General features: G+C 37.0%; 5 protein-coding genes across 5 annotated transcripts; 3 read left to right on the plus strand and 2 right to left on the minus strand.

Moving 5' to 3' along the window:
• Positions 1 to 794: 794 nt before the first annotated feature.
• Positions 795 to 3211, plus strand: GCK72_010181 (uncharacterized protein; the record flags this gene model as incomplete). Its single annotated transcript, XM_053727729.1, has 8 exons — positions 795 to 807; positions 923 to 1022; positions 1068 to 1479; positions 1525 to 1660; positions 2471 to 2495; positions 2545 to 2680; positions 2723 to 3021; positions 3070 to 3211. 8 exons carry the CDS (start codon positions 795 to 797, stop codon positions 3209 to 3211), a joined length of 1263 nt encoding a protein of 420 aa, XP_053587306.1.
• Positions 3212 to 6186: 2975 nt separating this feature from the next.
• Positions 6187 to 7315, plus strand: GCK72_010182 (uncharacterized protein; the record flags this gene model as incomplete). Its single annotated transcript, XM_003104114.2, has 3 exons — positions 6187 to 6340; positions 6508 to 6974; positions 7022 to 7315. 3 exons carry the CDS (start codon positions 6187 to 6189, stop codon positions 7313 to 7315), a joined length of 915 nt encoding a protein of 304 aa, XP_003104162.2.
• A 132-nt stretch (positions 7316 to 7447) lies between these two features.
• Positions 7448 to 10424, minus strand: GCK72_010183 (uncharacterized protein; the record flags this gene model as incomplete). The annotated part of the gene is made up of 9 exons (XM_003104095.2): positions 7448 to 7612; positions 7662 to 7824; positions 8062 to 8645; positions 8695 to 9069; positions 9119 to 9223; positions 9509 to 9547; positions 9602 to 9724; positions 9809 to 10224; positions 10310 to 10424. The coding sequence occupies 9 exons, from the start codon at positions 10422 to 10424 to the stop codon at positions 7448 to 7450; spliced, it is 2085 nt and encodes a 694-aa protein (XP_003104143.2).
• Positions 10425 to 11461: 1037 nt separating this feature from the next.
• Positions 11462 to 13212, minus strand: GCK72_010184 (uncharacterized protein; the record flags this gene model as incomplete). Its single annotated transcript, XM_053727730.1, has 5 exons — positions 11462 to 11756; positions 11846 to 12102; positions 12146 to 12415; positions 12800 to 12970; positions 13018 to 13212. The coding sequence occupies 5 exons, from the start codon at positions 13210 to 13212 to the stop codon at positions 11462 to 11464; spliced, it is 1188 nt and encodes a 395-aa protein (XP_053587307.1).
• A 1160-nt stretch (positions 13213 to 14372) lies between these two features.
• GCK72_010185 (uncharacterized protein) lies at positions 14373 to 17147 on the plus strand (the record flags this gene model as incomplete). The annotated part of the gene is made up of 5 exons (XM_053727731.1): positions 14373 to 14422; positions 14540 to 15252; positions 15298 to 15482; positions 15537 to 16323; positions 16378 to 17147. 5 exons carry the CDS (start codon positions 14373 to 14375, stop codon positions 17145 to 17147), a joined length of 2505 nt encoding a protein of 834 aa, XP_053587308.1.
• Positions 17148 to 17317: the final 170 nt, after the last annotated feature.

The raw sequence follows: 17317 nt of genomic DNA on the forward strand, positions 1-17317 counted from the left end.
TTTTTCTTATTTCTTGGAACGAACGTTTTTTCGTGGGAGATTGGAGATAAATTAGCATGCTTGTAGGTCTTAGATTCGATCCCCAGTGTTTCCAAAGTCACGATATTGCTACCTAAGGTCATAACGAAGACTCGGAATGTTATCCACGTTCGGCGTCTGATTTTCATGACCTTCATCCTCTGAGTTTTCCGGAGTTTCTTGAGTTTTTCCAGCTTCCGTTTTCTTTGAAGTATGACGTAAGCCTTCTTTTCAGCCCATTCTTGCTTTTGCTTACACACATTCCTTTTGATTTGTTCTCCTTTCTTTGCCCAATTCTTCAACCCTTGCTCGATTTTTTCGGCATATTCGTTCATCAGCGTATCCCCACTCCCGTTTTTCACTACCATGTTGATTGCCCGTTTGATTCCTTACGTCTTCCTAACAAGTGATGTTCGTCCGACCTCCCATGAATGAAAAAAACGGGGAATGATAAATGGAAAATTGCGTACCATAGTGTCGTCGGCATTGTGCCGAAGATTTGAAGGACGCCTGGGGCATTCAGGAGGACTTTCCGGGCTACATAAGACGTTGTTCTGATCTTTTACTCGACTCACCGGTCATGTTATCAACATCAATCAAAACCATCTTAAACTGTTTCCTTTTTGCTTCTTGCGGTCATATCAACTTTTGAAAATCATTTTCTTAAAATCTCTCAATTTTCAATTATCCACGTAGTCCACTCGATCGTGACGTTCTCACCAATGAATCATTCCGTCATATTTCGATAGATTCATTTCACATTTTACTTTCACAACATGAGCGAAAGATGTGAGTTTTTTTTTGAGAATATTCAGAAATAATGTGTATCTATTGTATTATTTGCTCAGTTTCCTATCGAGACAACTGATTGAATGAAATATTAAAATATTCTATTACATTCCAGATTCGAAAAATGGAGTACATACTTTCGAAAATGTTGTTGGTCATTTAGCACAAAATGAAGAACAAGTACATCCGCTTGGTTCCATCGGTGGTTATGAATGGTTTGTGTAGGTCCCCTAATCGGAAAAATACGAAATGTTGTTCAGGAAGTTGGGGTTGGGAGTATACGATGAAACAGATTTTCGGACCTCTCTCATCTGTGGAAATGACAATCCAAAAGTTAAGATTGGGATCCGTTATTATCTTAAAATCAAGAACTCTTATGAGATTCTCCAAGAAAAGTTCAAGAGAGAAGACTTCACGAACTTGGAGAGTGATAGTGTTGTGATTAGCAAATACATTCCACTTTTGGAGGTTTTGAATCTGAAAAATGGATGGTTGAATGATGGGAAATGTACAGTGGAATATGGAATTCAAGTCGAATTTATTCTAGGATACGATGGAATTTGGAAATTTAATTTCTACGAAGAATTGTTCGATTCCAAACAGAAGGAGAATATGATCAGTTTTTACAAAAAGATAGATTCAAATGATAGATTCTTGTATTCTCATAAGCAGGTTGATTGATAAGAGTAACTAAAAAAAAACTAGAATGATTTCCAGGTTTTGAGCCATAACTGTTTACATTACTGTGATATCACTACAGAATCTCATCACGAACTGATTCCGGATAATGTCGAGTTTGATCATTTGGAACAATGTTTGCAAATGGCTCATGGAGTTCAAATAGAATTGGGAAGTGAGTAGACCGCATTGCATCTTCCCATAAATTAGAAAGAATCTACCAAACTAAATTCCAGCTTTTTATCTTCTCGAGATGACCAGAGTTGCTCGAAGATTATATTTGACAAATACTTCTCATTTCATCGAGGAACAGTTAATCTGGAATGAATACAGTAGCGAGATGTTCATTTTCTGCGCAATCGAAAACAATTTCTTTTGTTTTCTGGCGGTTCTTTTAAAAAAAGTGACTCCAGAATATGTTTTAAAAATAATTCGTTTCTCATTCAATGGAGGATTTATTAACAATTCATCGATGAAAATTAAAAAGATGATTATGGCAAAGGTGCTCTACGGGAGATATTGAACTTCATGTCAGTTTCGGATTGGTTTTTTTCGAAATGAATGAATGAAAATGTTAGAATATGGCAGAATTATTGAAGTTAACAGAGTTAGGACTAGCGTATCTATTTCTCAAACCATTTTTTGAGCGAAAAAAGTTGCTCATATTTTTTAGCTCATAACTGTCCCCCAAGTGCTGATCCCCTGGAGGTCGCCCTGGCGTCCCAAAATCCACAAAAAATAAACTTTTGAAAACGTTGAGCAAAATTATTATTAAGAAAAATAAGAGCGGACAAAATTGTGGGCATTTATTTTGGATAAACTCCACTCCCTCCAAATCGGGAAGCTTTGATTGAAGAAGGAGAAGACCTCACGCAAATTTCCGATATTTTTTTGGAATCCTCGTCCTTACTAAAAATATTTCAGAATTCATTTCTATCTTTTGTTGTTTCATCATCAAACTCTTATCCAAACATGTCTTGTCCAGTTGGAACATTAGATCAATTTTCAAGGTAATCCGTACATCTGCAATGCTTTTAATTGAACTTTCTCTCTATTCAGCTACGCTTTATGTAGTCCAAATCTTTGGATGATCGTTGCGTGTTCATGTATGACACTCTTAACAATGATATTAATGATGTATATGCAACACGGATTCAGAAGAGATATGAGGTGGCTTCAGTTTGCTCAGTGGAAGGTTCGCAGTGCATAATCGGTTCTTGAAATATTTCTGTTTCAGCTGAATCAATTAGCTGAACGTCTTCGTTATCAAGAACCAAATGTGACACTTCTTGAGCAGATAACAAGAAAAGTGAATGAGAAAAAGAATACAGATAAGCATGCATTCGACTTCTTCAATAATAATCGAGATGCTAATAATAATGTTCCTGGAGTAATTAATCAGAATAAAATGACAAATACAGAAAAAGAATCGAATGGAGAAACGGATCGAGTAGCTGCTCAAGTCAAAAAAGCGAAAGATGATGACGCTGAAAAGGTGTTGAAAGACCAGAATATTGATGCAAATACTCCATTAGTGTATGTTTAAAATTTGGAAAATTTTGAGTGTTTCATTTCCTTTTTCAGTCCAAATCCACAACCAAAATCAGGCGGATCTCAGAAAATACTAAAGAAATGGACCGAAGCAACGAAGGATATTCTGGCGATTGACGACAACAATGATGATGAAAAAGGGAAACCTCGAGTCGATAAAACTCAAGATGATTGATTGTTTTATTACCTTTTCACTCTCGCCCTTCATGAGCCTAATATATATTTTTCAATTTCTTTTGCTTCATCTTTTTTTCTTTTTGACTTTGATTTGGTTTATTATAAGGACCATTTCATTGAAAGTTCTTGTTTTTAAATAAATATTTAAAAATACATTTTCGAGTTTTAGACGGTCTGCAGTTTCCAAAAGACAAGGTATTTTCTCTGTTTTTATTCAAAAAATTCCAACTTTGAGAGGCTGTCATAGTGATTCTGAATCAGTTTTTGTGCGGTGACTATTTTACACTGACAAAAGAGTGGCCAACTACAAAAATTGTGATGTCTGCTCTGCATTTTTGGATTCTCCACAGCACAGTATTTGTACGGAATTCCGAAATTTCAACTTTTTCATTCCGGGTTTTCTGACTGAAAAAATCTTTGTGAATTGTGGATTCCAATTTTTTGAGAATTCAAGTTCCGAAATGCGGAACTGAACATTTTAGTACAAAAAGAAGTTTAAAACCGTCTTGATTCCATATTTTTAATTCCTATTTTCTAAGTCAATCCGGATTTCTGAAATCAAAAAAATCTATCCTACAGAAATCAAAGTTCTAAGATTTCTCCAAATTTGTTATTCTTCACAAAAACTAGAAAATCGGATTCCTTCTGGCAGTGCATGCTCTCTCTCAGTCCAACAACTCTCTCCACATTCTTTCCTTTTCCTACCCAGTCTGGTTCCAATTCATTGAATACGTTGGATCAATATGAACTCTGTTGTCCCTGAATGGACCAGACAGCGTATGTAAACAAAGAATGAACACGTCCTCATATTTCCCATAAGAGGCTCGTTGTTAACCTGTCTATGTCTCCTTACTCTAATTTATAACCCTTACATTTATTGACTACATCTTATTTCTGAAGATAGAGATTATCGAGACATCTGTGCATGGAATCTTCTTGATAACTCTTCTTCACTCCATCATTTTGAGGTCTACAACGTCATTTTGATTCAGTGTTCCTACGCATTACTCACCTTCTTTTTCTCTTATCAACTCAATTCGTTTTTTCTCTTAATAGCTTACCCACCCCGATGACTAGTGCTATTTCATCTTCATCTTCCTTTATATAGAATACGTTACAAATGATAACAACATGAACTATTTCATAGGAACATTCAGTTCAACTCGGCCGTTTTCAAAACAGTTTCTTTTGTTAAGATTCCCTCCTATTGACACAGTTTTTTCTTTCTTCCAATCGGGTTTAGTTCGAGATTTCGCAATTTCTCTTCTTCCTTGCATCATTTTCTTGCAAAAATTGTTTTCTTTTCGAGAGACAGAACAGATGATACTCAATCTCAATAATTGATCTTGATATTCTTTCTTTTATGGAAAGTTGATTTCCAAAGGATATTCGATAACAAGGAACAATGAGAGTAAATAGAAAAATGTAGTATTTACTACAACTGACTGAAAAGAAAGAAGGAAGACACGAGATCTTAGAATGTCATAAGTTTCTAGAACCATCTGGCAACTCATGTTATCTCTGTTTTTATACAATCTATTCATTTTAGTGTATTCAGTGCTTCAGATTCAGAATTCCACATCTGAATCCCTCTTCTTAATGCAACGTCACATAAGAAAACTATTGAGTGAGTCATTCCTCCCACATAAATTCTTTTTTCTTCCCATTTTCTTCACTTCCCACCACTTCTGAACTTCTAAATTTACTCAAACAAAATCTATCAAATGTTTACTATTTTTTCCTTCTTTTTCAACAAAAACTTGAACTACTATAGTTGTTCAACACACCTTTTTTGATTTGATATAAGTCTTTGTATACAAAAAGTAAAGCAAAACTACAAATAAATATTTGTTTGTTTGTGTCAAAATGTGATCAACAGAATCATAAAAAGTTCATTCATTTTTTCATTTCCCTCTCTCAGTTCTACGCATTTCATCTAAATCAACGTCTTCTTAGATTCGAATATAATCAGAAATAGGAACAAAAACTCATTTCGTCAGCAGTCATTTCAGTCCATCTGACTCTTTTCTCTCACTGTCTCCACTCAACTGTTCTCCATTTTTCCTTGTTATCAACTCACAAAAACATGGCCGTGTCCATCGGTGTCTATCTGTATTTTTCTCTTAGATCTCTTTCTCTAACTTTCTGTGTCTCTCTTATTTGTATGTTATCTCAATTGGATAGAAGATAGTCGGTCAGAGAGATAGACAACAGTTGGTGTTAGTAGTGAATGAGATCATGTGGTGGTAATAGAGTCACAGTGCATTCATTTTTTCTTTCGTCAGACGTCAAGTCGTTCCTTTCATCAAAGTACAATTCGTTCGTATCTTGGTATGCCCTTTCAGAACATTCCAACCAGCTGACTCTCCCTTTTTTATACTCAGTTCACTTTGTATATATACTCATATTCAGTCGATTGAAAAATATATATTTTGTATTACAGAGCATCTCCTATTATTTTGAATATGGGAATCGAATATCTGCAATTAAAGAAGAAAAGAACTGGAACAAGTATCAGCTCAAGCAGTTCTGATGAAGATGGTAAGTCGGGAATCTTTTTTTTTTAATTTAAGAATATAATAGTATGAAAAGATCTGGATCTAGATTGAATCATTGGTAAACAATTGAAAATGCTTCGGAATCTAGTTCTCCGTATCAAAAAGTGTTTTTAAAATTATTTTATTTCTGGAACAGCTTATTTTCTTCAGTTCCAACATCCAGTTCAACTGAAAGAGTTGAATTTTTCCTAAAGTAGTTCTGTTAATACCTTTCAAAATGAATCAGTTCATCAGTGTGTCAAGAACAATGTATTGACTTGAGTATAGATGAATTTACTGACACGAGTTCACGTGATCTTGATTTTGAAACAAACTTTAGTTCCTCTTCTTACATGTTTTTGTCTGAATAAGATTATTGGCTGTTTTAAAAAAAGTTTTTTTTTCAGTATCAGTTACTGCGGAACCTCTTCATAAAATGGCACCTGCCAAACTCTACAATGAGTTGTTACCATTGAAATTATCATTGGAACAATTGACAGTGAATGGATATCCTTTCTGGGATCAGACACTCAATCAAGCGGTCTTTGCTCCAACATTGACCAACCAAAGGGATTGGGTTGTAGCCAATGGTTAGTTATCAGAATGAAACGAAAATTTATTCTTTTCTGGAAGTTTACCGAAAATTAAATGATGAGAAAATCAAAACAACTTGCAATTTTTTGAGACCGACATACTGTAACATAATCCATATCCTCTGATTTTATAATTTCAAAGAGACATCTAAAGCGTTTTCCAGATTTCTTTCGAAAATGTTCTCGATGTTCGAAGGACTTTACATTGAATCCGGATGGAACTATGTCTCCTCAGAAGTGTTCATACCATCATCGTCCGAAATTCGATGCATCGATAGGACAAATGAAAAGAACCTGTTGCTCAGCAAAACCTGGACCATCTTCCAACGGATGCATGACTGAAGACAATCATGTCTTCCAGTCAGCTTGGGAAGATACCCTCTGGGACTTCGTTGTGACTCCCCAGTCGAAAGGAAAGTCCGATTATCGATCGAACAAAGTTTACGGGTTGGATTGTGAACTGATTCACACTTTGAATGGATTGGAAGTGGCCAGAGTCAGTCTTGTCGATATGAAGGGACGAGTTCTTTTGGATACTTTCGTCCTTCCACAATATGAAATTGTCAGCTACAATAGCTTTTTCTCAGGAGTTACTGAGAAAGATATGGAGTCAGCAATCTCTCTTGATACAGTAAGTTCGAGTTCAAAAATATAATTTAATCTAAATTTTGTGTTTAGTGTCGACTGCAACTCTTCCAGTACATCAATTCTGAAACTCTTCTCGTAGGACATTCGTTGGAATCTGATCTGAAAGCACTTCGAATTGTTCATTATAATGTTATCGACACTTCAGTTCTTTTTCAAAGTCCAAATCCACATAAAGGATACAGAAAGAAAGTATCACTTCAAAATTTGGCCACAATGATGCTGGGAAAAGTTATTCAATCTGAGAAAACTGGGCATTCATCAGTGGAAGACAGTTTAACTTGTCTTGAACTGCTCGCAATGAGACACGTGACATTTGTTAAATAAATATTTCAAAAAATATCTTTAATGCAGGTGTACACCAGAAAAAAACAAACAAACAATGAAAACGAACAAAACAACGAAACACTGTGCTAATAGTGATAATGATATCTAGATGTTGATGATTGTCAATATGGATTATGGACTTTTCTCCTTTGTTTCTTCTTCTACTTTCGGTGGTTCATAAAGTGGAAATAACTTCGCAATTTTTTTGTATTCGTCCACTCTTTTACGGTCATCAATAATACGACGAGCTACATCGAGAGATGGACCGAAAACATTTACGAGTAGAACACCAACGACCTAAAATACATAACATTTTCAGAGCTTTTTTTAGAGAGCAATGACTCACATTTCCATTTTCTTTTGATTTGTAGAAAACAACTGCTTTCTCCAAAAGATTCTCTCCATCTGGTTCAGCATAAACAGTAACAGTTTCTAGTGAAGAATCACATTGTCCAACTGCATTGATGTGCAAGTGTGGGGCGAATTTTGTGAAGAAAGATGGTTGATACCTAAATAAGAATATATGTCAGGATCATAGGCAGTAGAAACGAAATATTAGTCATTATTTTTTTGGAATCTTTACTTTTATCAAACTACGATTTGCTGTATAATTCTTCTAAAACTTTGCAAACATCTCAAAGCAAATCAAATAGAAACGCATGAAATGAGAAACTCCAAAAACACATATTACTTTCATTCGAGGTGTTAACTTTTAAAAAACCCATAGCAGAATTCATAGAACATACCAGAACGCTTTTTGAGACGCTCCAGCTGTCGCCATATTCTCTCCAGCCAATCGTCCACTGACTTGTGCGTTCTCCCATGAACTAATTCTGCGTTGTCCGAGTACGTCATCATCAAATGTGGCAATTGCTCCAGCTGCCCAAACATTTTCCGATACTTTCAAGTATTTATCAGCTTTTACTCCTCCTTGTTTTTCATCTAATTTGAACCCTGAAGCCTCGATGATTTCAGAATTTGGTTCTTCGCCTGTGGCCACAATAACTAAATCACTTCTCAGTTCAGAACCATCTGATAACTTCAAAACAACATTTTTGCAGCACTTTCGAACTCCTTCGACTTTTTGCTCGGGCCGAATGTCAACACCGCTTTTCTTGATTGCATCAAATGATTTCCGCGCAAGATGTGTTGGAAGAATGTCTTCTGCTGGATGTTTTTGTTCGAATACTTGATGAACTTCCACTTTGTCTCCGTATTTTCTTTTGATGGAGTAAGCCAATTCAGAAGCAAGTAGTCCATTTCCAATGACTGTCAATTTCTGAACTGATTTGTCTGCCAGTCCACGTTCAACTCGTTTAAAATCGTTTGGCTGAAATATTACCCTTATTCGTATTTCTATTATGTAACTCTCTACTCACATAATGATAATAAGTAATCTTTTCTTTTGCCTCTTCACTCGCGTCTTCGAATACTTTCTCTTTCTTTGGTCGGATTCCTGTTGCAATTAATACTTTATCATATCCAATAGTTTTTCCATCTTCCAAAATAACTTTTTTATCTTCTGCACAAATCTTCACTGCCTTCTTTCCACGTAACAATGCGACTCCTCCATGAGGCGCTTTCCGGATGTCTTCTGGAGAAACGAAGAATCCTTCGACTTCGTAGAAAATGTCACGTTTCTTTCCAGAAAGTGAGGTATAGTCTAGCTTCGATACAGCTGTTTCATCTCCATACCACCAGAGTTCTTTTGAAAGTGGTGGTCGATTATATGGTAAGTCGGGCTCTTCACCGATCTGTAAGCATTATTTTAGAACATTTTCCTTTTTAATAGTTTTAACGAACCATCAAAACTTTTGCTTCTGCTTGTTTAGCTCTAATTGCCAGTGATGCATAGTATGCGGCAGTTCCAGAGCCAATGATGACATATTCGCAGTGTAGGGACGAATTCTGAAAACTCAACTGTCATTCAGCATGTATTAAATGTCGAAAAAAGAGTAAATCTCATTTATTATTCGGAAAAGATAACGTCAAGCATAGTCTAAAGCGAATTCAGAACTACAGTCAAAGGCACAAAAGACATTTTTCGTTGAGCAAAAAAAAACCGAGAAGAAAACCGATAAACGTTTCAACTTGTTTGTATCCAGAACAAGGGAAAATAAACTAAAAATGAAATTGAATTTCTATTTGGAGAACGGGGATGATGATTGGATGCAGAAGAGTTGATCACTGTACCTCTTCTTTCGAAACAGAAGCTCCTTCCTCTTGTGCTGACTGAAAAACATTGATGGAAAATTAAATAATATATAAAGCTTTCGACTTTCTCACCTTTGAAGTGGATGGAACTGGTTCTTCTACAGCCGATGGTGCATCTCGAGCAGCAAGAACTTCTTCTGGTAAGCGTGGTTTTTCTGTCGCTTCTTGTGATGGATTTTCGTCTAGATCGACGGACTGAAAATTCAGAGTGAAGACTAAACATTTTTAGTTTTCAAATTAAAATAATTGGAAACTGAAGAACAAGGCTGAACTTCTTACTTTTGTGTCTGCGGATTCAGATGCTTGTTTCTCCCATTCTTGTTTGGATGTTGTTGGGACTGGATCTTCAACTGCGGCTGGAGCTTCACGTGCAGAAAGAACTTCTTCTGGTTGACGATTCTCGACAGTTCCTTGTGGTTCAGTTTGTGGTACATGCTTTGTTTCTTCGTGATGATGTTCCTCTTTGGGTTCAGAATGCTTTACATGATGTCCATGATGATGACCATCGTCTTTCTTGAATGTATCCGTTTTGAAAAGAACAGCGAAAACTGTGAGACCAATAAACACGGCTGCTCCGATGAATGACCCAACATCTGGTTTGTATGGTTCGAATGGGTGAGCAGATTTTGTATGTGGACTGCCACAGAGGGACCAGCTGAGAGATCCTGGTTTTGGAATGTATACCGGTTGTGGTTCTGAATAATTAAATAATTAAATATTTTATTTTTCCTGGGATTTTCGAGACGATTCGAAAAATGTAGCATTTAGAGAAAAACGTACCATGATGATGATCGTGTCCTCCTCCAAGAACTGATCTGGTTAATGCAATATTTCTAATTGCAGTTTGTTGTCGAATAACCGACGTCATCTGTCGTCCAACTGCTCGCAGCAACATAATTTTTCGTTACTTCTGTCTATACTACCTGTAAAAAGACTTCATTACGAAATTTCAGTTTACTTTTGAAGATATAATATATCTTACGAATCGGTGGTACCGAAATTATATACGCTGCAGCAGGTGACGGGCGGGCGAGTGTCGTGTAAACATGCTCTAGTTGCAATGATATCGTTGAGAAACGAGAGTGCGTGCAAAAATAAGAGGAGATAGGAGGAAAATAGTTTATAGAAAATTAATACAATATGATGAAACTCATTGAAGCCGGAAGGAATTTGATTCGGAAAACATAGATTTTGAATTTTTTACTAACGGAGTAGTTTTCAAAATTTACGAGAATGTACCCTGTTTTACCCACGAAACTGAATGTTGCGCAGATCTTGCTGAATAAATTTAAAAAATTGTAAACAAGATCTCAGGAAGTAAACAAAAACAGGAGTGAGGGTGACTCGTTTGTTTTTGTTAATTATCTGATTGTCTGTTTACAATTACCGTAAATACTGTATTATAACGGCACCCCATCTATACTCAGAACTCAATAATATGATTATACCAGTGTTTTTTACTGGTTCTGATTAGAGGCAGCGTGATTAGTATCATCTGGGTCAGCAAATAAAGCGTCCAAAAAGTTTTTTCGTTCAATTATTAATGAGTTTCTGAAACCACAACATTTCTCTGGGAGGCAGTTGAAAAATATAACGGCATGCAGTTATAATACAGTACTTACGGTATAAGCCTCGTATTCCTGTTTACCTAGGCCTAGGTACATCCTGAATGAAAATGAATTGCTACTTCTTCAGTGAAAAATCTTCCAAGAATCGAGTTAGGGCCCATATTGTTTAAGTTTTTGGGATTAAAAAATTTAAAAAAAAACAACATTATAATCGAAAAGAGATATATTTTTAGTTCAAACTGGAATTGAGAACATTTAAAATTTTTCGACAAATATATCAGAAACCTTCATTAAACTTATAAATAATGTCGAATCAAAACAACAAAAAACCGTGTTCTCGATAAAATAGTTATTTATGGCCTTCTTAGGCCATTTGCTCTAACTCTCGAGCCAGGTGCAACTCCGAAATAGCATCAATCACACCTTGAGGATTATTCTTAACTCCTTCTGAACATAACATAAGAACCACTGGCTTAAAATCTTCAGGTACTTCCAGACGTTGCAGTTCCTTTCGAATTGCTTCGTCACATTTAGTTGAAGCTCCAATTGCACTGGCTATAACGCCAGCTCTTCTTTTTGTCCATGAATAATCAGGAGAGAGAAGGAGATCTGTAATGAAAATGGAAAAAATAACTATTATCGAAATAATCGAGACTTGCCTAAAACTTCTAATCTTTTGGTCGGTCCTTTTCTTTCTGCTGTTGCGAGGACATCCAAATGCCATCGGAAAAGAAAATAGCAAACGCACGAAGAGAGATTATCCGAATCCTCGGTTTCGTCAGAAAGAATATGCTCAACTAGCTTCGGGAACACTTTCTCCGCAAACTCATTTCCGAGCCAGGGAGTGTCACGGAAATGTCGTAATACGAATTGCATATTCCGTGAACAGAATCGATTGAACAGTTCAATCATTGGGGGACTCAAGGCACCATAAAGAGGTGCACGTGCTACGAATAGAGCACAGAACTCACTGCAAGTGTTTTCGAGTGGATGAAGATACTCATTCTGAAATCATGATATTACAATCCATCGCAAGTTTGAAATTTACCAATTTATTTTCTTCATTTGATAAACGAACAAAATGCTCTACTATCATATCGATTAGTCGGTCCGAGTATAGCTTCTGCTGTTCTTCACTTTTCAACTGACATAGCCATCCCATCACGTGATTCAAAATTTGTACAACTGGATACTGAATAGAAAACGATACGAGTTGGAACATTACAGAAAGACGGTATTCATGAAGCGTTATGTCATCAGCTCTGCCGAGGAAAATCGCCTCAAAATAAGCATATCGATGCCCATCATCCACACGCTCCTGAATGATGTTATTAATTGAAATCAAAGTTATAATTAGATTGATATAATTTTTAAACTAGAGTACACTAGATATTTCCAAAATATGTTTTTTTCTACAGAAAATCAGTTCATTAATTATCCGCATTTGTGGACACTTTTTGAAAGTTTTGCAAGCTATAAGAAATACAGAACAACGAGATCATGTGTTTTTTTACAAAACAGCTGAGCCTTGGAGACAACATGAGCTCTCCGCCGAGAGTTCGCGGTTAGAACAGAGGGACAAAAAGGAAGATACTGCACTCTATGCATTCATGCTGTTCTTTTCTTGCTCATCTCTTCTCCTAATTCTCCATCGTGGAAATGACTTCCGTCCTTTCGTGTACCTTTATTTTTGTAAACTAACCAAGAAAAATTGAGCCAGAATTCGGATAAGTTGTAATTGTTGTATCGGATTCATTTTGGTACGCCGATCAGACTGTATCAAGAATAGATCCTTGTCGATCAGTAACTGTACTTCTGGCTTTTCAGCTAATCCCGAACCACGAGATCGACTCATTTTCGATGTTTTGACAAGCTGAATTGATATAAATGAAATCTATAAATTAGGATTTTCAATTTTACTTGTGTAAGAACAGCTTTAGCTTGTTCTGTAAAGGGTGTTGCAGTAGTTGAAGATGTGGTGGGTGTCACGGTACTCGCTGTTTGAGTCGTCGGTGTCGCAGCTGGCGGTGACGAGTTCTGTGATGCTCCGGAGGATGTGTTCGGGGCTCCAGCACCTGCCGCTTTCACCGCAGCTGCCAAAGTATCGCTGTCCATTGTCGCCAAAGAGGTACTTTTCTGAAACTAAAAAATTTTTAGCATTGAAATATTCATTTTCATTGAAGATATTCGGGGGGCGAGTCAATTTTTCAATTCAAAGAAAAAACTGTATTAGAAAAGTTTAATTTCAAATGCATTTTCCAACCATGTCTTTTGAAATAGGTGCTCAGAAAAGATTTGCAACATTAATATAAAAGAACATTGTGGGGATGAAATTTTATAGAAGTGTTGATACAATACATTTTTACGATATTCAAAAGACAACTGCCAAACCGTTGTCTTCTTTAAATGTTCTATTTTTTTTCTCGGTTTACTGCCATCCCACAAAAAAAATGACCAGGCGACGAGAGATGCGTTGATGAAGAGGCCCGAGGAAGGAAAAGCGAAACAGCGAAGTGCCAATGCCCTCCCTGTTGCAGGCCAGCCTCTTTTCCTTTTCATTCATCGTTCACACCCACACGTGCGTAAGTGTTCGCGACCTGACACTTACACCAAACTGAGCGATTGTTAATGAATGGTTTTTGATTTTATGAAATGTGTATCTTGTATTGATAGTTATCAGAAGCCTCTCTTTAATTCTAGCTAACCAGGTTCAATGATTCAATATCCTATAATTCTAGCTGATGCAACTTTAAATAGAAACTATCATAAATCCCTAAGAAAACTGGACATCCCTTAATTATAACTACCATCATCTTGGTAATTCCCATTGAAAAAAAGACATGAAAAGAAACTAGAACAAATCACACCTGAACGGGGATTTTGGCATGGGCAAAACCTACTGCTGTTAATATGTATTCTGTGAATCTCTTCAGGGTTTTATCATTTCTCGATCGTTCTAAAAGTGCTTTCCGTTTATCATCATCATGGTTTCCACGAACCAATTCATCTCTCTCATACTCTTTTTCTCTATTTCTATCATCACCATCATCACATTTCTTTGTGGGCCGTACAGCCGCCGTACTTTCTTTTGCTGGCAACAAGAAACATCCGTTTTCTTATTTTTCCTATTCTTGCTTCGTCTAGTTCATGCGGTTCTGTATTCTGACTTTTTCACTTTGAATTATTTCGAGAGGACAAGCCTATAACTAAAGTCCTTTTTTTAACCTTTGTCGTCTCCGAACACAGAAAGTCCGTAATTCGGTGAACTTTCAGGTATGAATGGCCTGTCAAGCAAGGAACAGCCTCCCAATGAATCTTATTCGAAGTAAGTTTATCTCAAATTTTCAAAGTGAATGACGTCTGTGAGAACTTTCAGACATCATAAAGCACTACAGAAAAAAAAACATAAACAAATCATTCAAACGCATGGAAATATTTTCAGGTTTCCGGAGCAACATTCGTTGTTGGAATCTTTTGAAGAAGTAGCACGTACAGAATGCATGAAACGGATTTTTAATGTGATAGAACGTATGCCTTTTGAAAAATTGAATAACATTATTCAAAATTCAAACTCGGACGACGAAATTGAAATCATAAAAATCCTGGAACGGAAAGAAATAATCACGGCAGAAGACAGAAAAGATCCCATTTACGATGAAATCAAACAAAGGATCGGAAAAGACTGGAAATTCGGTGTCCAAATAATTGAGCACGTGAGGATCTGTTTAAACGAAGTGACTCTTGACCAGAATCTTTCTCCTATGGCATTGGAAGTATCAAACTCGTCTATCTTGCGTATTATATCAGACATGAAACATGCTGCTGAAATACGCTCTTATGGAAAAACTGGACAAAAAAGTGAGTCAATCAAGAAATCTCTACTTAGTTTCATCGCAACCGGAATCCCTGGGTTGGAAAGTCCATCTGTCAATACTCACGCGGAAGGCAAAGCCCACAAAGCATACAAAAAGAAGCAGGAAGAGAGATTTTTGAAATCCAAGAGTTCTTTTGATGAGGATTCTGAGGATAATTCTTCCGTTTCCTCCGTAACTGTCTTGAAAGCCATACAATGTACACCTAAAAACTCAAATCGAACAGTTGGAGATAGTGATTTGCTTTGTACCTCAGCTGCAACCCCTGCAGATGGACATGATAGTACGTTTACCATAAAATTCAAATTTTTATAAAATCTTTTTCCAGAAGGTAACCAGTCCCCTGTTGTGAATCCCAAAGAAGTATATGTTTTAGAGATGGATATCAATAATGCAGTCGCCTCGGAGGAATCGAATGAAGCTCGTACTCCAAGTTCGAATGTGGGAAATTTAGATGAAGAAACTCAGACAGATGTTTTCGGAACATTAGCCGGTGAAAACATAATAGCTGAAGTAAGTGCATTGAAAAATTTGAACGCTCAATCAAATATTGAATTTATGACACAGGATTCCACCGAGTCTCGACAACAGCGTACTATCGAAACTGACACGACTCGTGAAGCTGCTATAAGTTCGTCATCGAAACGGGATGAAAGCAATAGTTCGCATGTTACAAAACCAGCAACTGGTGAAGGAGTTGATTCAAAAAAGACATCGGCAACTCTTCTGCACGGTTCGAATAAATCCGCGAAACTAATGGACTCAACAAAACCCACACCGAGACCGCCGTTGGAGACGGCAGAACCTCGGAAAGAAAGTGATACAATTTTGGATGTTGCAAATGGAACTACTTTGGAACCTCAGGACACTTTGATGAATTATACCACAGAATCCTCACCCATTACAACAGAGCATCTTGCAAGTGATGTTCAAGATTCATCAAGAATCGTAGTGAGACCTGAGTGCACAACAGATATTGCAGCTAATACAAGCAACTGTTTGAGCAATACCAGCACTTCCTATGTGCCCACAGTTCCGGCATCAAAAGTGTGTGATGTTGTGGGTGAACCGTTAACTGTGGATATAGATCAAGAAAGTTCAAAATCGAACACCGCCACAAAAGTGCTGAGAAGGTCGAATAGGAAAATCACGAATACAAAGAAAATGTCTGCTGAAGAGATAGGAGAGGAAGACGAATATGATCATAGAAAAGAAATATCAGCGAAGACCAGAAGAACTAGGAATCGCAGAGACCGCAAAAGGACTAGTTCTAAAAAGAAGACAGATACAGCAACCACGAGTGCTCCAATGTCATCTTCCCAAACGGAGCAAGTCCACAATTCAGCAGAAGAAGGTAATGCGAGTTTCAACACAGATATATCTAGATCTAAACCCACTTATTTTTCAGGAAGAACTGCAGATCCCTTGGTTCCTCCTTTAAATTATAACCTGTACAAAAACCCAAGCACACTCTCGAGCAATGAAATTGCACATCCGGCTGCAACTATTGATGTAATGGAAAACGAACAATTGAAGAAAGGATCATCTCCGCAGATTAGTGGAATCGACCCAATGCTTGCAGACGCAAGTACTAATCAAAAACAACGACAGCGCAAACGCAAGACAAAAACGATTCCTTCAGAATTCCCGAAACCAAACAAGATAATAAACTTCGGAACTACGGACTCAACTCAAGCTCCAAATCCTATAATGATTCCCTCGAATACTTTCCAAGTGGCTCACCCGAACCAAATGGAATATGTCAGTCAGGCACTTTCTTCATTGACCAACAACCGTTCCTCAAACCAAAATTTTGGATTCATGAACGTGCCATTCAATCAATCCACTTGCAGCGTAACCGAGGCTAACCAAATCCCCCGTGCGAGTGATCTTATTGCTTGCTATCAACCAACAACAACGAACTTCACTTCACTAGTATCGGTGAACCAGGTGAATGGATCTAACAATCAGTCATTTCCCCAAGTTGGTCAAATGGATCCAAGCTATCAGCCATTTTTAAGTGGAACCAGTGAATTGATAAACCAACCTCATTTCGACTCTAGCTACACATCACCAGTTCAACTTTCACATCAAGGCTCAACGGATGGCGAGTTTTCAGGTAAAATCTTTGAAAAAGCTTCTATGATTTATGTTTCCATAAACACTCGTGGTGCATAATGCAGGAAAATTTGATTCATTATAATGCATTACAATGAATCAAATTTTTCCATGTTATATGGTGGAAGAAAAAAACAGTGGCCGATGTTTCACTAATATCGTTTTTGGCGGGAGACATAATTTCTACGGGCTAATGCTATTTAGTAACAATTATTGGTACCGTTACGGCT

Source organism: Caenorhabditis remanei, chromosome III, assembly GCF_010183535.1.
Source record: "Caenorhabditis remanei strain PX506 chromosome III, whole genome shotgun sequence".
Classification (NCBI taxonomy): domain Eukaryota; kingdom Metazoa; phylum Nematoda; class Chromadorea; order Rhabditida; family Rhabditidae; genus Caenorhabditis; species Caenorhabditis remanei.